This window comes from Myotis daubentonii, chromosome 16, assembly GCF_963259705.1.
Source record: "Myotis daubentonii chromosome 16, mMyoDau2.1, whole genome shotgun sequence".
Lineage (NCBI taxonomy): Eukaryota > Metazoa > Chordata > Mammalia > Chiroptera > Vespertilionidae > Myotis > Myotis daubentonii.
In genome coordinates, this window is record NC_081855.1 from 23,647,282 (window position 1) to 23,673,699 (window position 26,418).

General features: G+C 54.2%; 1 protein-coding gene across 5 annotated transcripts in view; it reads right to left on the minus strand.

The window, feature by feature from the left end:
- ABR (ABR activator of RhoGEF and GTPase) overlaps window positions 1–26,418 on the minus strand; it is a 185,973-nt gene that overhangs the window by 54,343 nt on the left and 105,212 nt on the right. For 4 of the 5 annotated variants that reach the window (XM_059669224.1, XM_059669225.1, XM_059669226.1 and 1 more), the window contains 4 exons: window positions 24,022–24,120; window positions 12,605–12,790; window positions 6,679–6,786; window positions 3,643–3,703 (listed from right to left, as the gene is read on the minus strand). In XM_059669224.1, the coding sequence (XP_059525207.1) occupies window positions 3,643–3,703; window positions 6,679–6,786; window positions 12,605–12,790; window positions 24,022–24,120 (454 nt within the window). Of the gene's footprint in view, window positions 1–3,172; window positions 3,270–3,642; window positions 3,704–6,678; window positions 6,787–12,604; window positions 12,791–24,021; window positions 24,121–26,418 lie in introns of those variants that run through there. The other variant, XM_059669228.1, reaches the window with a different exon arrangement.

Consider the following 26,418-nt stretch of genomic DNA (forward strand, 5'->3'; position numbering starts at 1 on the left):
CTCCTCACGGCAGCCACTAAAGCCCAAACTCTGCCGGCTGGAACCTGGGGGCCGGCATTTTTAAATCCTCACCCGAGGATATGTTTTTATTGATTTTAGAAAGAGAGGAAAGGAAAGGAAGGGAGGAAGGGAGGGAGGGGGAAATAAAGGGAGAGAGAAAGAGAGAGACAGAGAGAGAGATTGATCAGTTGCTGTCCTGAACAGGGAATGAACCCACAACCTGGGTATGTGCCCTGACTGGGAATCGAACCGGCCACCTTTCGGTGTACAGGACAATGCTTCAACCAACGGAGCCACACCAGCCAGGGCTCAGTATTTTTAAAAAGTGCCTTTGCTAATTCCGACAGAGGAATGACTGAAAGCCACTACTTTATGCCGCATACTTCCTATGACTCATCTGTAGCCCTTTCTTCATTTAGCAACGTCTAGAACCCCTCCCCATGGGCGATGGGAGCCAGAAGGGACAGGACAGGCTTGGGGTATCCCGGGACAGTGGGGGTACCCATCATCAGCCCAGGGGGGACCCAGTCCTGAGGCTCTGTAGGGAATCCACCTGTGGCTTAGCTCATCCGGAGGGGAAATCACACCCTGAGCGCCCCAGACCCCAGAGAAAGTGCGAGTTCAGCGGACACCTGCCGGGGCGGGCCTGGCGGTCGCTCAGGGAAAGCTGATAGCGCGGTGTCAGCTCCCTCGGCCCCTCGGTCGGTCCCGGGAGGTAGAGGTCTCTGACTAAGCTCAGAGATCTGCACAAATGGTGGGTTGGGTTTCACGGGGTTATTAATATGCCTGTGGCCACCTCACAAGTCCACCTGGTGGGGGTGTGGAGGGGAGGGCAGCTGGCGGAAGGGAGGGGAGAGGGCCGTGCAGGAGAAGGCCCGGGGGACACAGCCACATGAGGGAGGAACCAGGGGAGGGAGAGCGGCCTGATGTCCATGCTCCCCCTGAGGGCCCAGGGCACGGAGCCCACCTTCCCCCCTTCGCCTGTCCCGCGCCTCCTGCCCCTGCTTCTCCCGCTCTCCCCGCTCCTCGCCATGCGGTCCTGTCCCAGAATAGACACCGTTCACATTGCAACACCTGCCTCTCCCCCTCCTCCAGGAAGCCTTCCCTGACCAGGGCTTTTGCAAACAAAACCCACAGTGTCTAAAAGTCAGACCACTGCCACGAGCAAGCTGGCTCCCTCTAGCCTGCTGGGGACTTGGCTCTGCGTCCGATGGCACTGTCTTCTAGGCAGGCTTTCCTTGGATTAAAAAGGGAAGGAATTATCGCCAGCCCCATCGCACAGATGAGGAAACTTCTCCAAGGCACAGGGAAGTAAGATAACTTGCTCTTGGAAAGCTGCACCCGGAAGGAACGGGCGAGCTGGCCTCTCTTGTTGTCAAGGTGAGCCCCCTCCTTAGGGGCCTGGGCCACGCATGACTTCCCATCACACCCCCCACCCCCCACAGAATCTGGCACGGAGCCCCGAAGAGCTCAGCAAATAACCCCAAAGGCAGACATCGCCGCCGGAGGGAGCCCCAAGTTGCACAGTCTCCGTGGGACCCCCGCGAGCCAGCATCCCGGGGAGGGGCCGAGAAGATTCTGAACAGTGTGCTCAGCAAGGGCGCATTCACTCCTCACTCCCCACGGTGATGACGCTGACTTCAAAGGCAGCATGGCAGGGGCCGGAGGAACCCTGAAGTGCAGGTCCCAGGCCTGGGTCACTAAGACGAAGCTTCCTTTTGGGGAGGAAAGAGGAAGCCAAGGGCTGACCCCTCCTTTGCAGGGAGGCAGAGCTGAGATCTGACCAACTCCTAGGCCAGATCAAAAGCGCATTTCCCTCTGATCTTCAAAAAGGCTAGTTCAAGTCCCCGCTCCGCTCAACCCCGGCCCGTCCGAATCCGAGCTAAGCGGCCGGAGCACAGGGCAGCTTCTGCCCAGCGCCCAGACTCCCCGAGGAAGCTGCCCTGTGCTGCCTCCATCATGAGCAGTCCTGGACACAGGCCCCGGGAGAAGGCTAGGCACAGAGGTCTCTGGGAAAGAGCCAGGACGCCCCATCGTCTCTCCTCCGGCGAATGGTACCTATACCCCACCCCCTTCAGCCTTTGACAAGGAGCTCCAGGTTACCACGGAGATGTGAAAGCCAAGTGACTGGGAAGGGTGCAGAGACAAAACGCCTGGTGGGAGGGAAGAGAGGGCCACTCCAACAGCGCGCCCAGCGGTAACACTGGACCCCCGGGCCCCTGCCAAAGGGCAGCCTGGGTCAGACCAAAGGCAACTCTTGCCTCCGAGAACAGGACCCAGCTTCTGCCACCTGCTTGCCTAACCCCACTTCAGCCTCCTTAGAGCCAGAGCCTGGCTGACAGCTCGTGCCTGTCCCAGGGCGCCCTGGCTGAAAAAAAAACACACAAAAAAACCCAAAAAAAAACACGGCAAAGAGGATGCGTACTCCGATCCCTTCCATTGTAAGGTGGGTGGGCGACCTTCACAAAGCACTCGGCTGCCACGCCCCCTGCCCGCCAGCATCCCCTGCCACTAAGTGCCAAGACCTCAGCCCCGGGTCTCCCGTGGCCAGAAACCTCCTCCCTCCCCGCTCCCCCAGTTAGGCGGCTCTCCCCCCACCCTGTTCTGAGGGGAGAGACCATCTCCTCTAGGAGCATGTGCGCTCTGAGCACACAATACCCTGGCCGCTCAGCCTCCTCTCCTCTCCCTGGAAACAAAGAAACAACCAACTTCTCACTCTCCCAGGGGCTGGCACCCTCCCCGTCCAGGGCACTGCTGTCCAGGCCATCTGTCATTCTCCGACCGGCCCCGAGGACCCTCTCCAGCCCAGGTTGCCACACCCGCGGGTACAGTCTTGTCACTTTCTGTCCTTAACAGCTTCTCCAGGAAGTTGCACACAGCCTCTCAAGCTAAGCCACCAATTCCTCGCAGATCTTGGGGGTGTGGGTGGGGGATGGGGGGGGTGTACCTAGACCTTCTAGCCTGGCCCCTCCATTTCTAAACCATCCCTGCCCAGAGTAGCCCCCAGACTTCAATTTCAGGCTGGAAGCTGGCCAGAACGGGGATCCAGCCACTTGCGTCCTCTCCCTTCCCTGCTGCTCCCCAAACCTTGACGGCCACATTGAAGCCCACTCCAGCCAGCCCCCCGAGGTGGGAAGACACAGCACCTCCCATGAGAGGGAGCCTGGGTTACCATAGGTGCAGTTACAGCAGAAGCGGATGATGAGGAGAATTTCCATGGCAGCCTCTGTCCCCACGGCGGGAGCCTGTGGCCATCGCTTCCCAGCTCCCATCAGCAGCCCAGCCACTCAGCCACCTTGCACGCTGCTGCTGCACAGCCTCCGGAATCAAGCAGCCGCTTCAGAGTGCTCCTCTAGCGAGGGGGAGGGGAGGAGAGGGGAGGGGAGGACAGGGGAGGGGAGGGAAGGGGAGGGAGAGGAGCACGCGGGAGGGGGGAGGAGGGGAGCTAGCTGTCGCTGGCTTCCTAAGGAGGAGCACGTTTGTAGCTGGCTGGCTGCCGGGGACAGAGGCTGATTCCTTGTGCGCGCGCTCACACACGCTCACACACGCACGTGCACACGCTCACACAAGCAGGGCACCGTCGTCCACAAAGCCAGACAAAGGACGGCGACCGTTAACCGGCACCCCCCCCCCCCCACGCACCTTCCATAGTGACCGATGTGTGGCTGTCCTTGGAGTCCTTGGGACCTTTCACTTTGAGTTCCTGCCAAACAGAGGAGAGAAATCACTGCTGGCCCGTCCCGGAGCCTGCCCGCCCGCCCGCTGTCAGCATGGCGCGAGGAGCTCCGACACCCAGGGGTACAAGACACCCAGGGGTACAAAGTGTAGGAGAGACACAGACCACCAGGCGAGAGCCTCCCTCTGCCTGGCTGTCACCTGGACACCCTGTGCACACCCACGGTCCCCGGGGGCCTCGTGGAGGCAGCAGCAGGGTGTGGGCAGGGGGGGCTCTAGGTAACAGACTGGATTTCCATAATGGTGCTCCTCGGACCTGTCCCCAAGCCCCGCCCCTGCAACTTCCAGAGAATGAGCGGTGGGAGGAGCAGGGCCCCGCCCCCACCCAGCCCATACTGAGGGGTGCACACATCAGCTCAGGGCACACGGGGTTTGTGTGGACAAGCAGCTGGCACACCAGCTGCTCCTGGGGGCATGAGCGGCTCTTGGGAGAAGGAGTGAGAGGTCCCACACACCTGCACAGATCAGGGGGGACACCGGGGTGGTGCACCGGGGCCAAGAGGCTGAGTTCCCCAGGGCAGTCCGAGCTCCATCTTACCCTTATGGGGGGAGACTCACCCCGCCCCCAGCCCCACCCGACACTCCCCACCCTCTGGAGCCTGTGCTAGGCCTTAGAGAGGAAACTGCAAGGAAGGAGGAGCCAACCCGCCACCCCCCCCCCCCCACCCCGGGTCCTCTGCAAAGTGACGGGCGGTGAGGGCTGGAGACAGACTCCCCGGCAGCTTATCTGAGCCAAACCTCTTTATCTGCCCTGAGAGAGGCCCAGCTCCAGCCCTGGCTAAGGGGCCAGTGTGGCCTGTAACTGGAGCCGTAATGCAATCCCCACTTCCAGGGCTGAGTGCACAGAGGTGGGCCTCCAACGGGGGTGGGGGGGAAGGCGGGAGTGAGGTGAGGCCAAGGTCAGGCACCGGGTGATACTGCCCGCTCTGCCTGGGGGGGGGAGACGCCCAGGCAGAAGGGAGAAGGGGGTACTCCGCTCCTCAAGGCCGTCTCTGGCTGGAGTCTGGATTCCCAGCTTTAGGAATTTTCCTCGGGCCCCCACTCCAGGGCAGCCCAGAGGTATGAAGTCACTCGCTGCCGTGGAGAGAGGAGGGCCTGATTGCAGTAATAAAGTGGAAGCGCCAGTGTCAGCGTGAGCCAGGGTGAGAAGCCACGGGCAGCGGGCCACGGGCCTGGCTCTGCCCTTGGGGCCCGCAGGCTTCGAGAGGGGCTTGGGGGTGAGCACAGGGCTTCTGCTGACCACAGAGGATGGGCAGTCAACCCAGGCTAAGAGGAGGCCCCCTGTGGGCCATATAGGGCTCAGGCACCCAGGTACCCATGGCAGGCCTCTCTGAACGGGGTGGGGGGGGGGGGTCCGGTTTGTTCCCAGGAAGAACTGAGAGACTGGGAGCTGTGAGGGGAAGCACCGTGTCTCCAGCCTCGTGACTCAGCACAGAAGGACTTCCCTAGGCCTCGCTGCGTCTTCTGAGGCTCAGGGTGACTCACCTGACCCCTGGATTTGGGAGAAGAAACTGAGCTCAGCCCTCCTGCTGCCCCCGGTAGCTGGGTGCAACAAGCCCAAGGTGGCCACCGATCCAAGCGCCCATGTTTCCAATCCGGCTTTTACTGGTGACCAATTTCCCATTTTCACCTCCCACCGTCTGACTCTTGTGCTGCCTCTAGGTCAGTTTCAAACTTGTAACCCGTAACTCCAGACGTTTCATGAAAACTAGGCTGCATCTCACCAACGTTCCTAGCATCAGAGCCGAGACGAGAAAGCACAGGGTCCCCAGGGGCTGTGAGGCAGGGCCTCCAAAACGGCAGACGGAGCTCCCCATCCCTGGGACCCGAGGTCCTCTTGCCCCGAGCTCGGTGCTCGGGGCTCGGCCTGCGAGGCCAGCGGCTTGGGGCTGTCACTGACATCTCTCTGGCTAAAAGGGTGAGCTGAGCTGTGCTCCCGAAGGCTCCGAGAGCCACCCTGCCACTTCCTGGAGAGACAGAAATGGCGATGGCGGACGATGCCACATCTTTGCCCTGCGGAGGCGGAGGAGCACGGAGGGGAGGCTGAGCTGCAGCAGCAGGGACACGTATGTCCAGCTACAGCAAGCTTGTTCCAAACATGTGGCCCGCCGCCGGGAGCTCGACATGCTTGAGCTAGAGGATCTGCAACGACTTCTCCACCGACGTGGCCCCGTCCCCTCTGTGTGTGGGGTTGCAAGGATCTGAAAAGACCACCTGGCCCAGGCTTCCTCCAATCCTCCTGACACAGAAATCACCCGGGAAGCTTATTAAAAAGAGACTCTTGGGCCCCACCCCAAACCTTCCGATTTGAATTTCCCGGGAAGGTGCCTGTGTCCCTGTGCTTTTTACCAAGCAAGTCTGGCATGAGGTGGAGGAATCCCGACACCTCATTCTATAGAAACAAAGGCAGGGAAGGGACTTGCTCAAGGTCACTGCTGTGTGGGAAATACTGCCTTTTTCCTTTTCCTATTTTTTTGCCTCCTCTGTTCTAACACAGAAAAACCTACAACAGAATGACCAAAATATCAAACAAATTGGTGCTCTTACACGAAGAGGGTAAATGTCAAGTGCAAGAAAGCAAATGCCAGGCTCAGTGTGACCCATCAGGGGAACCGTTCCCCCAGCCCCGTGGTCGGCACACTGCGGCTCGCGAGCCACATGCGGCTCTTCGGCCCCCTGAGTGTGGCTCTTCCTAAGCCTTAGGGGCACCCTAATTAAGTTCATAACAATGTACCTACTATATAGTTTAAGTTTAAAAAAACTTGGCTCTCAAAAGAAATGTCAATCGTTGTGCTGTTGGTATTTGGCTCTGTTGACCAATGAGTTTGCCGACCGCTGGCCCAGCCTGACCGGAAAGCAGGAAAGGAGAGGCCCAGAGGCTGGAAGGCCCTGAGCAGCCCCAAGGCCCTGAGTCAGGGGGTGACCGTGCAGGGAGCTGCCCACCTCGGAGATCTTCTGGAACTGGTTGTTGGACTGGCTGCACTTCTCCGCGGTCTCCAGAGCGACTTTATAGTTATCCACAAACGCTTTGTACACGCCAAGCTGGCTGGCCTGTGGGGGAGAGAGGAGGGCAGGAGCGGGGTGGGGAGAGAGGATTAATGAATGGATGAGAGCTTAACCAGAGCACCTGGAGCTCCCTCAGCGCTCAAACTTCTAACTCGGCTCCAAGGGGCTGGCTGGGGACAGAGGGGGAAGGCGGGATGCATATACTCCAGTATCCCTCTGAACTTGACAGTTTCCATGGAAACTAGCTCAGCCAATAAGGTTAACAAGGGGGTGCTGGGGATTAGGGGGAGCAGGATAGGGTCTTTGTTGGCACGCTCGAAATCCAATTCATCGGCAGCATTTGGCTTTATTTAGCATCATCAAGGTCTCTCAGGGTTTGAAGCCCCTTGATGCCTCACGCCTCTTTCACATCCTGGAATTAGCAGGAGCAGGGAGAGGCAGGGGAGGAGTGGGGTGGGCACGTGTGGGTATGGCCTGCTCAGGGTTCCGCTCCCCATGCTAAGAGTGAGGGACTGCATTTAAAGGCACAGTCCCCACTTCCCTCAGCCTCTAGGTCCCTGTCCCCATTGCCCTCAGCCTCTGAGGAGCCAGGGGCCCTGCCTCCCTACACACGTGCACGGGTGTCACACTGAACCTAACGCAGAGCTTTGCATGACTCGTGACCACACAGAGCCTCGCCTCCTCCGGGAGGTAGAACAGATGCCATCATCCCTTTCTGCAAAAGGGGAAACCGAGGCACAGCCACTCAATCCCTGAAATATTTACGGAAAGCGTTCTCTGCGCTGTGCGTGCGCACTTCCTCTTAAGGGAGCAAAGGGTGGACACGAGAGTTAAAACTACAATAAAATACCATTTTACACCCACCCATCTGGCCAAAATTTAAACATTTAATGGTATCAAGGGCTGGCAAGAATGTGGGGAAATAGGAGCTTTTACAGACTGCTTGTGGGGTGTAAATCAGCGCCAGGCAAGGGTCCTAAGGCATCTTCCCGTCCCTTCTCCCACGGGAAGGATAAAGGCTGGGTGCCCAGGCTGGAACCCAGCCCTTCCATCCCACTGCCTACGGGAGGAGCAGTACTGATAAGTTTCAAAACAAATGCTGACTGAATTGCACAATATAGAAATTATTTAAAAAGTATGTGCCATGCCATAAAAAGATACAGATATGTAGTAAAAACACAAACTGTAGCCCAGAAGGCTACCCATCAAATGCCTGCCAGCAGCTGCTCTAGGTGGAAGGGAAGGACAAGAGGAAAGGGGAAGGGAGACTGCCTGCATCTTCATCTGTGATGCTTTTTTACTTTCCTTGCTCTATTTTTTTACTTAAAAAGTTCTGCCATAGCCCCGGCGGGTGGCTCAGTTGTTGGAACATTGTCCCATACACCAAAGGATTGTGGGTTCAATTTCTGGTCAGGGCACGTATGGGAGACAAATGAACAATGTTTCTCTCACATCAATGTTTCTCTCTCTCTCTCTCTCTCTCTCTCCCCATTCCTCTCTCTCTAAAAGTTAATTTTAAAAAATATATCCTCCAGTGAGGATTAAAAAAAAAAAAAAAGTTCTGCCATATATCTCCAGAGCTTAACACCTGTTAATTCTGGTAGGGGAGCATACAGTTGTTAGCTACATTATTCTCCAGACTTTCTGGTTTAAATTTTTTTCAGTGATACAGCAAGCAGGCTCCGCTTCTGTGGGGCTTCCTCAGGGCTCCCACCCAAGTGCTGGGGAAAAGTGCATGCCCTAAGCCCTACCCGGGACCACTCTGTGTTTTTTTTTTTTGCAGAATCTGTGCACTCCTCAAGGACCCAAAGAGGTGAGGCCAGGGGCCTGGAGCAGCCTGGGCAGAGACAGAGCACGAGCAAGCTGGCGGTGGGGCCCAGGAAAGCCAGAGGGGAAAGTGAGAACCGGGAGGCTTATAGAGAAGACAAGATCAGAGCCATGCAGGTCTCAGCCCCAGACAGGCCAGACTTAAAAAAAAAAAAAAAATCATCGTGGGGAGAGGCAGGAAGGGATGGAGTTCATTTCCTTTTCCAGGGGAAGTGCTGGCCCACTGGTGTCTCAAGCTACGGGAATGTGCTAGACAGTCGCTTCCTACACCAAAGTAAAAATCATTGCTATTCCTCTTCCCGATGTGCATTGTCCTCTCCCCTTTCCCAGGAGAAGAAAGGCTGGTGCCCAGGTTGCAACACCACCCTCCCATCCCACCGCCTCTGGGAGGAGCAGGAGGCGAGTCAGAAACAGGAGCCCGGGCAGAGGCCTGAATGCAGGGTCACCGGCCATCCCAGGCACCGTCACCTCCGTGGGACACCCTCCCCTACAGGCCCCAAGGCCCGCCTGCCAGCACAGTTGGCCGGGAAGTAGATGTTGCTTGGAAACAGCAGCTGGGCACTGGGGTGATCTCATAAAACAAACAGCAGAGACGCTAATTCCCTTCTCTCCACGATGGGTAATCAAGTACCTGGAGACCAGCGCGGAAAAGCAACTGCCTCCAGAAGCCTGGCCTGCCCCGGCCCCACCCGGCCCTCCCCAGCTTGCAGCCCAGGGGGTTCAGATGTGTTTGCGATGCTGGGGAGGGAGGCTGGGGAGCACACTCATGACCAGGCCCGTGGAGCTGGGACCAGAAGGGAGTCCCTGGTGACAGCAGGGTCCCAGTGACCAAACAGAGACAGCCCTTCCACTCTACTCCCGGGTGTGCACCTCCCACCTCTCATTTGGTCTCTTCTGCCTCCTGAGGTCGAAAGAGAGGCTGCCCCACACCAGTCCGCTCAGGCTCCTGGGACCAGGCCGGAGTGATGACTGGGCGTTCGCCATCCCTGAGCTGGGGAGTACTCTAGGCTGCCAGAACCAGAAGCGTGGAATTCTCTTGCAACAACACCTTCTAAGGGGCTTCTTTCTAATATTAATAATAATAGTGATAATAATGACGACAGTCATGATAATGGCTAACTACTGAGTATTTACTAACGGACTATGTTCCAGGCGCTGTTCCCAGCACTTTCCAGGTATTCCTCCCAAGAGTCCAATGAGATGAATACTTTTACTGTCCTCATTTTTACAGATGAGGAATCCAAGTCACAGAGAGGCTGGGTAAGTTGCCTAATGTTACAGGTTCAATCTGTGGCAGAACCCAGATGCAAACCCAGCTGTGACCTTCCTCTAGAACAGTGGTTCTCAACCTTCCTCATGCCGCGACCCTTTAATGCAGTTCCTCATGTTGTGGTGACCCCCAACCATAAGATTATTTTCGTTGCTACTTCATAACTGTAATTTTGCTACTGTTATGAATCGTCATGTAAATATCTGATATGCAGGATGTATTTTCATTGTTACAAATTGAACATAATTAAAGCATAGTGACTAATCACAAAAAAAATATGTAATTATATATGTGTTTTCTGATGGTCTTAAGCGACCCCTGTGAAAGGGTCGTTCGACCTCTAAAGGGGTCGCGAGCCACAGGTTGAGAACCGCTGCTCTAGAAGCTGTGCTTGTCCCTATAGCACTGCTGGTCTCTCAAGACAGACCTCACACCCTGTGCCGTCTCCCTCAATCCCTTCCACATTCTCCGTAGTCCCAGTGTACTCACTCACTCACTCACTCATTCACTCATTCATTCAGCACTGGGCTGGTTCTGGGGGTCTAATGAGCTTATGGTTTTGGGGAGACAGGCAGTTACAGTGCTCACCGAGGGGATACCACAGGGGCTGCATGTGGGGAGGGCTTCTCCAAGGAGGTCACCTCTAAGCTGGGAACTGACGGGAAGAAGCCAGACCAGAGAGGGAAGGACATTCCAGGCAGCTAGAGCCACAAGTAGAGAGCGGTCAAGAGTGCCTGCAGTGTGAACTGAGAAAGTTCGGTGTCAGGGGCACAGGGGGCGGGGGAAGGGGGGAGCGGCTGCAGCCAGAAGCCTCGTGTGGACAGAGGGTGGCATTTGAAGGGTCTCCTAACCATTTCTCAGCGCCCAGTCTTTATCCAGTGGGCAAGGGTAACCACGGAAGGGGTTTAAGCAGGGCAGGCCTGGCCAGGAGTTTTGATGACTCTCAATAACTCTCCTGTTAGGTAGATGTGGGAGGTGGATGGGGAGGTGGGCCTGGAGGCAGGACCCACTCCTGAGGCTACAGCTGTGGTCCAGGTGAGGGCCCCAGAGCTGGTGGAGAAAAGCAGGTGGCCATGAGCATGAAAGAAGTGGACTGTGGCTGGCAAGGATGTGGAGAAAAGGGAACCCCAGTGCACTGCTGGTGGGAATGCAGACTGGTGCAGCCATTATGGAAAACCGTATGGAGTTTCCTCAAAAAATTAAATACGAAACTGCCATTTGACCCAGTGATCCCACTTCTAGGAACAGATCCTAAGAAACCTGAAACACCAATGAAAAATAATGTATGCACCCCTATGTTCATAGCAGCACAATTTACAATAGCTAAGATCCGGAAACAGCCCAAGTGCCCGTCCATAGATGAATGGATAAAAAAGCTGTGGTACATTTACACGATGGAATACTTTGCAGCAGTAAAAAAGAAGAATCTCTTACCCTTTGAGACAGCATGGAGGGAGAGTATCACGCTACGTGAAATAAGTCAGTCAGAGAAAGATAAGTATCACATGATTGCACTCATATGTGGAATCTAAGTAACAAAATAAACTGATGAACGGAGTGGATCCAGAGACATGGGAGCATGGAACAGAGTGCGGAATCTCGGAGGGAAGGCGGGGGAGGGAGGGTGGGTGGGTGGTAATCAACCAAAGACCTTGTATACGTTTATGCGTAACCCATGGACACACAGTGGGGTAGGAGGGCGGGGGGTGGGGGTGGGCTGGAGGGGGTTGATGGGGGAAAAAGAGGACATATGTAATACTTTCAACAATAAAGATTTAAAAATAAAAAAGAAGAGGACTGTGTAAGAGTGAGGGAGGAGGAGGCGGGGGGAGGGCAAGTGCCAAGTGGGGAGTCTAAGGGAGTCACGGGTGGATGGAGGATGGGATGGTGGCAGCACCCACCGAGACGAGGCAGGAAGAACAGCAAAGAACTTCAGAGACAAGGAGTTCAGTTTTGAACATGCTGAGCTTAAAGCCCTGGGAGTAGTCAAGTAAGAGTTTTCTCCAGTGAAAGAAAGAGGCCTGTCCACTCAACCAGTCCCACCATCACGGGGGTGGGGGTGGGGGCAGAAGAGAAGCGCTGCTTCCCACCCCCCACCATTCACACCTGAGAACAACGGCCACTGACTCCCTTCCTTCCCGCTGGGCTGGCAGAAGTTATGGGGGATGAACCCAGGAGAGAGCCAGGTGGGGGACCCGTGGTTCCGACCCGAGGGTCCTCCAGGGGACACAGGCAGACACAGACACAGAGCGGGGACTGAAGGTGTTGCAGACGCTCTGGGAACTAGAAGGCCTCGGCCAGCCTTTCCCAACACTAATGCTACCCCCTCAGCCTCTTCCCGCCCCTGCGACGCTGGGCGGGCTGGGCTCTCAGTGCTTTCCAGGGTCCTCAGAGCAGGCGCTGAAGGGCGGCAAGTGCGGGAGGTCTCAGGTGAGCAGTCCCTGCCCATCCACCAGGCACGTGCCCCTTTGTCAGCTGAGGGATAGCAGACCTGAACCTCAGCAGGGGAGAGAAACAGTCCCTGCCAGGAGCACGGATGCACACGGCCCGTCTCCAGCATCCCTAGAACATTCTAAACGTCACGGGGGGAGGCCGGGAGTCGAGGCACTGGGCCCACCCAGGTTCCCCATGAAGCAGAGGCCCAGGCTTCCCTCCAGGACTCGGGAAGCTTCGAGGAGACCAGGAGGGCGGGGCTGACGGGCCGCACTCACACCAGCAGCTCCACCGAGGCCCTGGGGAAGGACCCTCTGTCCACGGGACGCTCACCAGCTTCTGGAAGAGGTGGCCCATGGTGACCTGGCTGTCCCACTGCTGCACCTTGGGGCAGAGGTTGTCGTAGAACTCTTTGTGGATCTCGTAGATGTCCTGGATCTTGTAGAAGATGGTCTCGATCTGCTGGATGGTGAGCACGGGCTGCGAGGTGGTGGCTGTGGCCTTCAGGGGCTTCATGGGCTGGGAGAGAGGAGGGAAAAAGAGCGGATAAGCCAGAGTGTCAGCAGGCCCAGGGGACCCATTACCACCCCCCCCCCATTATGTCCAAGTTCTGCCTAGACCAGCGGTCGCCAACCTTTCGGACCTCATGGACCACCAGTGGTCCGTGGACCACCGGTTGGCGTCCGCTGGCCTAGAAAAGGCCACGGACGGCAGGGCACCTGTGTGGTTCGTGGGATGCAGCTGCTGTCACAGGCCCCAGCATGTGCAACTGCAAGGAGAGGGACCCTGACAGCCAGAGCCTGCCTGGCCCAGCAGCCCTGCCAGGCCCAAGGGGGGGCACCAGGACACATTGCCTCCACCCCTCATGCCCTGGAGAGCCCCCCGCCTCCAGCCTGTATTAGGCTCGCTCTTCGGTTTCATAGGATCCACGTCTTCTTTCCACAATGGCCTTCTGCTCAGTCATAAGCTCTTGTCGCACTTGAGTGGAAGGGACCGAGAAAGAAAACATGATCCTAGGATTTGGGAGTGGAGTCTTGAAGAGACCCAGGACCAGTCTCGGCTGTACTGATATTTCAAGCTCCCATCACTGAGTCTAGAGACAGCAAACAGGTGGCACACAGGCCACCGCCCTGCTCCCTGTACCTGTGGCAGACACTGAGTGGTCACAATGGTCTTTCTCACTGAGCCTGGCTGTAGTCTCAGACTCTTTCTCAATGCCCAGGTTGACATGTAAGATGAAACCTGTCTGTCCTCTCTGCTGCCCACACCAAGATGCTCCACGGCCTGAAGGTGGTGAGGGAGAGATGACAGGCAATAACTCAGGGCCGCCCCCCGGCACCGGCTGGGAGCTGAAGCCATCCATCATCTTCATGCCCAACAGGAGCACTGTGGGATAACGGGGCTTGTGTGTATTTTCTTCAGTATGATTTTCTAAATCACCTTCAATGAGTAAGCATTAATGTTATAATTAGGATAAAAAGGTATTAAAATTTATAGACTGGCCAGCATGGCTCAGTGGTTGAGCACTGACCTGTGAACCAGGAGATCACAGTTTGATTCCCGGTCAGGACATATGCCCAGGTTGCAAGCTCGATCCCTGGTGTGGGGCATGCAGGAGGCAGCCAATCAATGATTCTCTCTCATTATTGATGTTTCTATCTCTCTCTCTTCCTCTCCCTTCCTCTCTGAAATCAATCTATATATATAAAAAGCCAGCATCCAGAACGCCGGAATGACCGGAATGACTGGTCGCTATGATGCCCACTGCAGCCTGCCAACCAGCCCAACCAGGGGCGGGGCCGGCCGGCTAACCGCCCACGGCCCCTCCTCCTGGCTGGCCCTGCCCCCGATTGCCCCCCCCCACACACACACACAACTGGGGGCAGGGCCGGCTGGTCAACCTCCCGCACCCCCTCCTCCCCTCTACCTCTCCCCCACCACAGGCTCGGCCCCAATCGGCCCCCATCGGGGTGGGCCAGCCAGACCTCACCTGTGCACAAATTCATGCACTGGGCCCCTAGTACAAACATAGTCTTAAAAAACACTTAAAATTCAAGCTGAAACCAAACAATTGATCCTGAAGGATAAAGAGCTCCTCTTTGGTTGACCTTCCTTCAGCCCAAAGCCCTCCAAGACGCCCAGACTGCACTCCAAAGGCCCTCCAGGAGATAGCGTCTGAGAACCCGCCACAAAGAGAAGGCATGGGAGGGGCGGGCACGTTTCCCTGGGAGAGAGAAGCCGGAGCAGACACGCTGATGTGTGCAAAGAGGCCCTTGACTTAGTCTGGGTCGCTCTGGAGACCCAGGAACAGCAAGAAGTTACGGGGCAGTTCCCCACTGTGTCACAGGGTTAGGTGTGAGCTTCTCAACAAGAGAAGCCTTCTGGCAAGAAATGGGCGACTCAGTGCTGGGCTGGAGGGAACACCCACACCGAGGGAGACCTAAGAGATGGTCTTTAAGAGGTGACCACCAGCTGAGCTGGCCACAGCAGCCAGACTCCAGCCCAGCTTCATTCCACCCTCCCATCTGCTGGTGGCAGAACCCAAGTTTGTCCACAAGAGGAAGTTCCATCTACTCAAACACCCAGACAGTTCTCTAGCTTCTGGCTCCCTCATCCTCTCAGCTCTAAAAAAGTCCAGACATGATGAAAAAGGCAAGAAAAAGCAGAAGCCCTCCTTCTGACCCTCTCAGCGCTGAAACCAACAAACCCTTCATGTCCAGCTCCTTGCTAGGGAAGTCGGGGGGGGGGGTTCCCCATGTGTGGTACAGGCCAGGCAGTGTGGGTTTGAATCCCGACTTTACCACTTAATCGCTGTCAGCAAGTCACTTCTCTGGGCCTTAGCACCCTCGTTTGTAAAACTGGGATAATATTACCTTCTCAAGAACTCTGATGGGAAGATTAAAAGCTATCCTATCTCATAAAGAGGGAATATGCTAATTGACTGCCCCACCCTCAAAGATGGCGGCGCCCACAGCCAATAAGGAGGGAATATGCTAATTGATTGCCACGCCCTCAAAGATGGCGGTGCCCATAGCCACAACATGGCCGGCAAGGGAGGGCAGTTGTGGGCGATCAGGCCAGCAGGGGAGGGCAATTGGGAGCGACCAGGCCTGCAGGGGAAGACAGTTGGGGGGGGGGGGGAAACCAGACCTGCAGGGGGAGGGCAGTTGTGAGCAACCGGGCCAGCAGGGGATGGCAGCTGGGGGCGATTGGACTGGCAGGGGAGTGGTTAAGGGGTGATCAGGCAGGCAAGCAGTTGGGAGCCAGCAGTCCTGGATTGTGAGAGGGATGTCCAACTGCTGGTTTAGTCGAACATCCCCCAAGGGGTCCCAGATTGGAGAAGGTGCAGGCTGGGCTGAGGGACACCCCACCCCCCAGTGCATGAATTTCATGCACCGGGCCTCTAGTTATTTATATAAAATATTGAGTATGTACCTGGTACATATAGAAGGCAATCAAAAGTTAGCTGCTACAATTACGACTCACCCCACAAATAATGGACCAAGTGCCTAACAATGTGAGGCGAGACTGGGGTGGGGAGTTTGAAGGGGTGTGTCCCATGATTCACAAATCCCTGGCCCCATGGAGCCTCCCATCTAGTAGGGGGGACAGACAAGACATAGGAAATTACCAAACACATAATCACACATACACGCACTGGGGGAAGTAGGAAGGGGAGGTCCTGAGGCACGTGCTGAAGGGAACATTCACCCTGATGTGGAAGCAAGGGCAAAGGGGACCGTATCCCAGGCGGACTGCCTCAACGCCCAGTCCCAAGGCAGGAACGGGCTTGTGAGAGAGGAGCTGGAATACAGCCAGCGAGCCTGTGCGCAGTGGGCAGGGGGAGGAGAGGGACCCAGAGCGGGGCTGGCGGGGAGTGGGAGGGCCGTGGCCAGATCATGCAGGGAAGGAATGCGGCTTTTAAGCCCAAGCAGTAATCTGGCTTTCCCTGGAGGGGTGTAAGCAGGGGAGTGATGGGGTCCAATTTTCTTTCCAGGAGATTATTTTTATGACTCACGATCCTTGCTCTAGAGAATACTCTATTTGGGTAAGCTGGACCAACACAAATGAAATATCTTAGTGGACAAAAGCAAGATAGGCATTCCATGACTTGGACTGTAAACACCAACCGACTTGGTCTCAAGGCTGTGCTGGTGCAACTCGGAGGGCTTCACGGAGGAGGTGACAGGAACGGGCCTTGAAGGTTGGGAAGATCTGAGTAGGTGGAGGGGTGGGGCCTGGGTAAGCATGCTGGACAAGGAGACAGAAGAAACCAGGAGCCAGGAAAAAAGGAATACTGTTCTCCCAACCTCCCCCCCCCCCATGAAGCTGTGGCCACCCTCAGCTTCATGGCTCCCAGCCCTCCACGAAGGATACAGAGTGGGCTCGCAGGGTCACTGTCGTAATTTATCCTTACTCCCTCTGCCCAGGGGCCAGTGCAGGGTCCAAGTCACCACAGAGCCCCCGAACCACTCATCCCTGTCCCTGCCATGGTCACCTCCACCTCCACCGAGGAGGGATGAAGGAATAGGGAGAGAACCGTCCTGGGAAGACGCAGGAGTCAGGCCTTCTCAGAAGCTGCTGGGGAAGCACTCATGGGCCACCCACGCAGGGACAAGACACAACTGCTCTGCTTCCTCCTAAACTTCCCACTCCGTCTACAAAAGGGGAAGAAATGGGCGCTCAGCAGCAGCGGTCACACGGACAGGCCTACACGGGCATTAGATAGATGGCTCTCAGGACAAGGCTGGGGACCTTTGGTCTTAGCCCTGATTTCATTTCGGGGTGGGGGGAGGGGGGAAGCACTGGGTGTGTGTTCCTGGCTGGCCAGAGACCCTTGAAGGCAGTTATTATTATTATATTTTTTAATCCTCTCCTGGGATATTTTCCCCCTGATTTTTAGAGCGAGAGGAAGAAGGGAGAGGGAGAGGGGGAGAGAGAGAGAGAGAGAGAGAGAGAGAGAAACATCAATGTGAGAGGGACCAGATGGAGCCTACAACCTAGGTACATGCCCTTGACTGGACTCGAACCCGGGACCCTTCAGTCCTCGGACCAACGCTCTATCCACTGAGCCAAACTGGCGAGGGCGGCAGTCATGTTCATCTGGTGCATGCCCAAATACAGGTCTCAGTGGTTCGGGCGACAGGCACAGGCCACCCAGCACTGCTCCTGTGCCAGAGAGCTCGCCTGCCAGTTACCCCGCTAGCAATCCTGCTGCAGGGGACTGGGGCAGGGGCTCTCCACGCTGTCAGGGGAGAAAGGGAATCGTCAGGAGGATCCCCGAGGGGCCTCAGAGCCAGCCCTGGCTCTCGATTGCCCATGAGCAGCTTCTCGGAAGACAGGCTGGGAGTTCAAACTCCCTGTGGGGTTCGCACTGCCATTTGTCTGCCCTGTCCTCCAGCCACCTGCCTTTCGAAACAAGGAAAAGAAGTCGGCCCACTTCCTCCACCTCCTATCCCAGGAGGCCTGCAGGCTGCCGGCAAGGCCTGCTTACCAACCCTCACCTCAGCCTCCTGCTCCCTGGGGCCCAGGCAGTTGGGCATCAGTAACCTAGTTCACAGATAAGGAACCTGAGCCCACGGGCCTGGGAACGACAGAGCCACTGCCAGAATGACAGTCTAAGGGAGGAGGGCCAGCTGTGGCCTGGGGTGGGGGATGCTGTAGGTGAGGGTGCAGCCAGATGCAGAACTCAGATCGTTACTCAGGGGAGAGAGTGGGAGGAGGGAGGAAGGAGGAGGGAAAAGGGGGAGGAGGGAGGAGAAGGAGAAGGAGGAAGGAGGAGAAGGAGGAGGAGGAAGGAGAAGGAGAAGAAGAAGAAGGGAGATGCAGAACAACACGAGTTTGGTTTGTCACCCTTCCCCCACGCCCCCACCTCAGCCCGGGCTCTCAGGCCCACTCCACTGGTAATCTGAGCCCCCCAGGAACCTGGAGGGTCCAGATGACCAGCCAGCAACCCAGAGGGCAGGAACAGAGGCTCCTGTGGGGTGTCCCTGTGTGTGTACACAGACTTAGGTACACACACCTCACAGCTGGCATATCAGGAAGCGTTAAGCTGAGAACAATCACACCCCAAGAGCTGTGGGAATGGGGGTGGGGTGATGAGAAGATCTGGGTGTGGGGGGAGGGGGGAGCTCAGAGAGGACAGATTTTCTTCTCCTCTGAGCCCCTTTGTCAGCTCACCCCAAAAAGCAAAGGGCTTAGCTACCAGGTAGCTGAGAGGGGAGGGGTCCCAGTTCAAGGAGGAGGGGAAGAGGGCCCAGTCCTTATTTGGGAGGCATTTCATCTGAGGCTGTGGCTGGGGAGGGTCCTGCCCCCTCTTCCTGGAGCTCTCCAGCCTCCAACAGGCCTCCTAGCTGATCCCGCCCTCCCTGGCCTCAGCTCAAAAAAGAACCAATCAGGGGCCCAGGATGAGCAAACTGGGGGGAGAGGAGGGGTCTCAGCCTCAGTTTTTGCCTTTGGGGCAGGAGCTGTAAGGAAGGCGAGGCAGGGAGGGGAGTGCCTTGGCCCCTAAATCTGTTGTTATCTTTGCCAACAAACGGAAACTCAAGTCAGGCCCAATGACAGATAAGAAACGAGAACTCAGGCCTCCCCTCCCCTCAGGGAAAGGCTGTGTTGACAGAGACAAACAGGCCCTAACCTGCACTCTCTCCCAGCACTGGAGAAATAAGAGTGTCAGCTAATACGTGGGCTCTTTCCCAAGAGCTTCCCCTACAAACTCATAGAATCCTCACAGCAACCCCTTGAACAGTTAAGTCAGTGGTTCTCAACCTTCTGGCCCTTTAAATACAGTCCCTCATGTTGTGACCCAACCATAAAATTATTTTCGTTGCTACTTCATAATTGTAATGTTGCTACTGTTATGAATCGTAATGTAAATATCTGATATGCAGGATGGTCTTACGCGACCCCCGTGAAAGGGTCGTTCGACCACCAAAGGGGTCGCGACCCACAAGTTGAGAGTTAAGTCCTCAATGCCTTTAATAGGTTCTGTGGCTTTAAGCAGAACTAATTTTACCATCGGCTAATTGACATAAACAAGAGTTAAGTCTCTAGGCATCTCATCAACATTATAACAGGCACCTACTGTACTAATATTAGTATACCCAGCTTGCAGATGGAGAAACTGAGGCGTAAACATTCAGTAATCTGCAGAAGGCCTAGAGCTAGTAAGTGGTCAAGTGGGGATGGAGAGCCCGACCCCTCTTCCTTTTTTTAAACTGGAGTCCAATGAAAACTGGGGTTGCTTAACTAAAGATGGCGGCATAGGTTAACGCCGGAGATTGCTGCCTCGAACAACCACTTCAAAAAACAACTAAAAGATGGAACAGACATCATCCAGAACCACAGGAAGGCTGGCTGAGTGGAAATTCTACAACTAGGAGGAAAGAGAATATCATACCCAGACTCAGAGGAGGCGCAGTGCTGAAGTGAAATACTCAGGTGCGGAGTGCGCGTGAGCGGGCTGGCGGCGGAGGGCGCGGTTGTTGTTTTCAATCGGGAGGGAGTTTCAGACTCTGAGCTCCAGATCCGGGCGAGTCTCTAGGGACCCAGACTCAAACGGGAGAAGCGGGACTGTCTGGCTTCGGTCGGAACTCGAAGGCAGCTTTCTCTCCGAGGTTTGCAGCGGTTGCTGGGACTCTGTGAGGCAGAGCCCCTGGGACGGGACTGAGAGCAGCCATAACTGCTTGCCCTGTAGATCCCCGGGGACCCGCCCCGCCCAAGCACGGCGCAGAACCATTTGCGGGATAGCCTCAAGCAAACGCTAGATTAGCACCGCCCTAGAGATCCAGCACAGAAGCTCTCCCACTGCAGACACAGCGGACTCTCATAGCCAGTTAGCCTGGAGGTCAAATCACCCCCGGTATTGCCGACAACAATCAAGGCTTAACTACAACAAGACTGCGCACAAAGACCACTAGGGGGTGCACCAAGAAAGCATAAAAAATGCGGAGACAAAGAAACAGGACAAAACTGCCAATGGAGGATATTGAGTTCAGAACCACACTTTTAAGGTCTCTTAAGAACTGTCTAGAAGCCGCCAATAAATGTAGTGAGATCCTCAAGAAATCTAATGAGACCCTCGATGTTGTGATAAAGAACCAACTAGAAATTAAGCATACACTGACTGAAATAAAGAATATTATACAGACACCCAACAGCAGACCAGAGGAGCGCAAGAATCAAGTCAAAAATTCGAAATGCGAAGAAGCAAAAAACACCCAACCGGAAAAGCAAAATGAAAAAAGAATCTGAAAATACTAAGATAGTGTAAGGAGCCTCTGGGACAGCTTCAAGCATACCAACATCAGAATTATAGGGGTGCCAGAAGATGAGAGAGAGCAAGATATTGAAAACCTATTTGAAAAATAATGACAGAAAACTTCCCCCACCTGGTGAAAGAAATAGACTTACAGGTCCAGGAAGCGCAGAGAACCCCAAACAAAAGGAATCCAAAGAGGACCACACCAAGACACATCATAATTAAAATGCCAAGAGCAAAAGACAAAGAGAGAATCTTAAAAGCAGCAAGAGAAAGAAACTCAGTTACCTACAAGGGAATACCCATACGACTGTCAGCTGATTTCTCAACAGAAACTTTGCAGGCCAGAAGGGAGTGGCAAGAAATATTCAAAGTGATGAATACCAAGAACCTACAACCAAGACTACTTTATCCAGCAAAGCTATCATTCAGAATTGAAGGTCAGATAAAGAGCTTCACGGATAAGAAAAAGCTAAAGGAGTTCATCACCACCAAACCAGCATTATATGAAATGCTGAAAGGTATCCTTTAAGAAGAGGAAGAAGAAGAAAAAGGTAAAGATACAAATTATGAACAACAAACATGCATCTATCAACAAGTGAATCTAAGAATCAAGCGAATAAATAATCTGGTGATCATAATAGAATCAGGGACATAGAAAGGGAATGCACTGACTATTCTTGGGGGGGGAAAGGGGTGTGGGAGATTCGGGAAGAGACTGGACAAAAATCGTGCACCTATGGATGAGGACAGAGGGTGGGGAGTGAGGGCAGAGGGTGGGGCGGGAACTGGGAGGAGGGGAGTTATGGGGGGAAAAAAGAGGAACAAATGTAATAATCTGAACAATAAACATTTTTTAAAAAAAAGAAAACAAAAAGAAAACTGGGGTCCTTCCAAATATGTATCCTTTTAGTAATGACAACCACGCCCCTGAATTTTGGTACCATTATTCATAGTTTGTAAAGTGCATTTCACACATATCTGGCTGGTCACCTGCCTGTTCTCCCTCCTTTGGATAATACAGTGTGTCCAAACAAGATGTACACACACATTAACAAATGACAACTCAGTTAATTTTCATTCCTTTCCAGGTTTAACTGATTTGAAATAATGGGTGAAGCCAGATTAAGTTGTTTGTTTGTTTTTTCTTAATATATTTTATTGATTTTTTACAGAGAGGAAGGGAGAGAGATAGAGAGAGTTAGAAACATCGATGAGAGAGAAACATCGATCAGCCGCCTCCTGCACATCTCCTACTGGGGATGTGCCCGCAACCCAGGTACATGCCCTTGACCGGAATCGAACCTGGGACCCTTCAGTCCGCAGGCCGACGCTCTATCCACTGAGCCAAACCAGTTTCGGCCAGATTAAGTTTTTTTTTATTATTATTGATTTTTTACAGAGAGGAAGGGAGAGGGATAGAGAGTTAGAAACATCGATCGATGAGAAACACCGACCAGCCGCCTCCTGCACACTTCCCACTGGGGATGTGCCTCCAACCAAGGTACATGCCCTTGACCGGAATTGAACCCGGGACCTCTCAGTCCGCAGGCCGACGCTCTATCCACTGAGCCAAACCGGTTTTGGCCAGATTAAGTTTTAAACCAAGAAAATTTATCCTAAAATACTTATATATATATTTAAATATCTTTATTGATTTCAGAGAGGAAGGGAGAGGGAAAGAGAGATAGAAACATCAGTGATGAGAGAGAATCATTGATTGGCTGCCTCCTGCAGTCCCCCAGCTGGGGATCAAGCCTGCAACCCAGGCATGTGCCTTTGACTGGAATCGAACCCAGGACCCTTTAGTCCACAGGCCAAACACACCTCTATCCACTGAGCCAAACCAGCTAGGGCTCCCCCCTTTTTTTATGGGGATACATAAAAGATAAAGTTCATGGTATAAAACTGGCAACAGTCGACGAATTGAGGGTGCACGAACACCTAACACAATGATTTTTGATGTTTGGAATTTCACTGCTTCGTATTATCAACAGTGCCTGGACCAGATGGTCATCAGTTTGAAAACAGGCATTGACACAAAAAATTATTCATTTCTGTAGCTTCTTTTAAATTTTGAAAATGAGCTCTGTGTTAACAAACACTGACTTTATAATCATTGGACATGTGTATACATTTTTGGGGGACACCGTGTATTTGAGCGCCTAAGCACTGGCACTGTACCAGGTCCCAAAAAGGATCACCTGGTCCTCTCACCCCCATGGAGGAGAGAGATGGTAATGGTATTACTCTCATCCTCATACGGGGAAACTGAGGCTGCAGGAGGTTATGCATGGCTTGCCCAAAGCCAGTGGTTTTCCAACCCTACAACACATGTAAAGAATAATATGGACCAGTATATACTGTACATATATACACACACATACATACAACACACCACCAGTTTCATGATACGGTACTTATTATGTGACACATGCTGGTACTTTCTTTCTCATTTGCATTTAAATGCTGGTTCAACCCATTCATGGTCAAGACGCCCAGTTTGTAAAACAGTGCAATAAGCCTGTCATTAATGGCAGGGTCGAGTCTTGCCCTAGTCCCGCCCCAGACCAGAGTCCTCATTGATCTGCCGTACTGTCCCTCACTTGGAAGCATGACTGTGCCTTCCAATAAACTCCCGGTGGGATGACCACACACTCAGTCCGGTGTGTTACGAAGTGTCTGCACATTTCAGCCGTTATCCCTTGGCCAATAGATGCCACGTCCCCTGGAACACTGGGTGACAACATCTTAAAAGTACAAACATGGGCATCTAACAATTCCTGTAAGAATGAGTGTCTACGGACCTAGAACTTCAGGTGCCACAATCCCTTCACGTTCAAATTCAGGTGCATCGAATAAGTGCTGTCTTCAAAGGCAGAAACACCTTACACCTGAGTAGTCCTTTTCCCTTTGGAAAACATTTTCACGGTATTCTGGCTTCACCCACTATTTCAAATCAGTAAAGCATTTTCATAGGATTCTCACAACGATGCCTCCGGCTTGGAGAGGAAACCAGGCACCTTCACCAAGGGCCGGGGTTGGTCTAATGCCTCTCCAAACAGCAGGGAGCCCCCCACCTCACATTTCCTGCCCGAGAGCCTTGGGTGGCGCAAATGGTTCACTCTTGCAGGAAGGAGGGAGGACCCGGACCAGCACTGACAAAAAGGTCTCAACGTGTTGGCGGATGGAGAACGCCCAGGGTCCAGTGTGGAAGTGGTGGCAGACCCCGCCCTGGGCAGATCCATTAGTACCGCCTGCGCCATGGTCATGCGGGATGGGGCCTTTGCCACCCCCAACCTCGTGGTGCCTCTGCTCCCGCCTCCCCCTGGGCAGGTAATGGAGGGTGGGGGCTGCGAGGCACAGGCCCTTGCTGGCAATGACCCCACTGCTAGTTCAGGTCCTCTTTCCTTCCGACTCCAGCAGCAGTTTAGGAGCATGACACTGTCCAACGGGGGGACATTCCAGGAGGCGCAGAGAATGTACTCACCAGCAGCAGGGCCTCCAGCTGGTTGATGTAGATCTCCTCGCTGGCCAGGAACCCTGAGAGGACCAGCTTCCTCATCTCCAGGCCTTTCCCTGCTTCCACCTGTATGAGGGCAAACCAGAAGCCTGAGCGGTCTGTCTTCCTCCTTTTATCTCCTCTTTCACTAACACTTTTGATGGGGTAAATGCCAAACATACTTATTAGAGAATGTGGCAACTACAAACATATAAAGGGAAAACACCCTATTCCTACACTAGCTTCTGTTTTGTTTTGTTTTGTTAATCCTCACCTGAGGATATTTTTCCATTGATTTTTTTTTTTTTTTTTTTTAGGGAGAGAAGAGAGAGGGAAAGACAGAGAGAAATATCGATGTGAGAGAAACACATGATTGGTTGCCTCCTGCACGGGCTGGGGAGGAGCCTGCAACCAAGGTAAGTGCCCTTGACTGGAATCAAACCCGGGACCCTTTGGTCCGCAGGCCGATGCTCTTTCCACTGAGCCAAACTGGCTAGGGCTCCTACGCTAGCTTCTGGCTTTGTTTCTCTCTCATCCTTTTTCCACATTTCCTTATTTGAGACCCATCCATCCATCCATCCATCCACCCACCTATTCAACCTCATAATAGTGAGCGAGACCACAAAGGACCTGGCCTCATGTGTGTGGGGGCAGTTTAATGGGGGGAGGTAGTTAAGAAGGGAAATCAGAACCACGGCTGAGGCAGGGCATGCCACATGGAAGGGCACAGAAGGGGCATGGGGAGGCTCCCAGAGGAAGTGACCTATAAACTGAGAGGAGGGGTGGAAAGAATGGGATGAAAGTGGCCATGGGAACCCCAGCTGTGTGGCCTTCTGGCTGCACCTCTGACTTTATCTTCCTGTCCCCAGGCGTTCAAATTCGCAACAAAAGATGCTAGCTGTGGCCCTGGCAGGGTGGCTCGGTTGGTTGGAGCATCCTCCCCCTTCATCTCCTTACCCCCCGCCCCCGCCACCCCCACCCCCGTTGGTAGGATGGGTATGAGAGGCAAACGATCATTGTTTCTCTACTTCTCTCTCCCTTCCTCCCCCCTCTCTCTCTATCAATGAAAGCAAATCATTGGGTGAGGATTAAAAAATTTAATATAATAATAAAGAAAAGAAAGGGGGTAACTAGCTGTGGGGCCCTCAATCTTAACCTTGCACCCCCTCCTGTCATTTCCTGAGGGCCTCATTCTGTAGGGCACTGACCTCCTCCCCGCTCCATCTCTCCCCTGTGGTGGTGATCACGCCTCATTTAGCTTTGAATGCCCATCTTGCTAATCTCTTACCAAGACTCTTCCCTTCGGTTTCACTCGTCCCCTCTGCTGTGGTCCCTTCTGCTGTGGTCGAGGCCCTCAGCATCCTACTCTGCAGGCCGCCTCGTCTAACTGACCCCTGCCCCTCCCTCCTCCCTCCACTCCACACACCAGCACTGATCAATCTTCTGAGTACGCCACCTTCCACCTGATGTTTGTCAAGGACTTAAGTCCATACAGCAAAACGTAATTATCTGGGGATTCAGTTAAGTTATTCAGTCAACAAATATTTACTGAATGCTCACCAGACCCCATAGATAGAACAGGAAGCAAACACACAGTCATCCCTACTCTCATGTGGCTTATAATCTAGCGGGAGAAAAAGACGTTAAAAACAACACAAAACAAGTAAATATAAATGGTAACATGGGCCCCAGCTTATTTACTTAAACACCTTCAGTGGCTCCTATGCCTCTCCCTACCCTTCCATCTCCCCACAGCCATCGGATCTGTCTTCCCAACAGGCCAGAGGTGTTCCAGCCTCTGAGGGTGCCACCCCCGCTGCCTCAATGCCTTCTCCCACCCCGGCTCCTCTCGTGTCTGAACCCCACCTCCCCGTGAAGGCACAGCTGCAGTCTCTCTGGCCTGCAGCGTCTCTTGTTGGAGTCTGCGGCACTGCCCCTCGAACCTGACGGGTGCCCTGGTTCATGACCTGCCCGTTGACTCCGTAGGCTCTGGGGTACCTGCATCACACGCCTGTGCACTCCCTGGAGCCCAGCGCCACGTGACACCCCTAACATGTGGGCACCTGACATCATTTGGCCTTCAAGTGCCTCCTTGAGGTGGGTACTATATTTCCTCATTACACACACAGAAATGAGCAAGACTTAAAAGAGGGAAGGGACTCACCCAGGGTCACAGAGCCAAGAAGTGGCCGGGATGGAATTTGACCCCAGGCCCGGAACAATGAATTCCGTGCTCTTCCCCTGCTCGGATAACGTCCTCACTGGTTCTCAAGCATCAGATGCTCACCTGGAATCTCAAGCAGATCCCTCTCGGGGCCTCAACAGCACGCCCTGAGCATAGTCTGGGAGAGCATGTGAAGCTACCAGAAATTTCCCAAGTCCGGA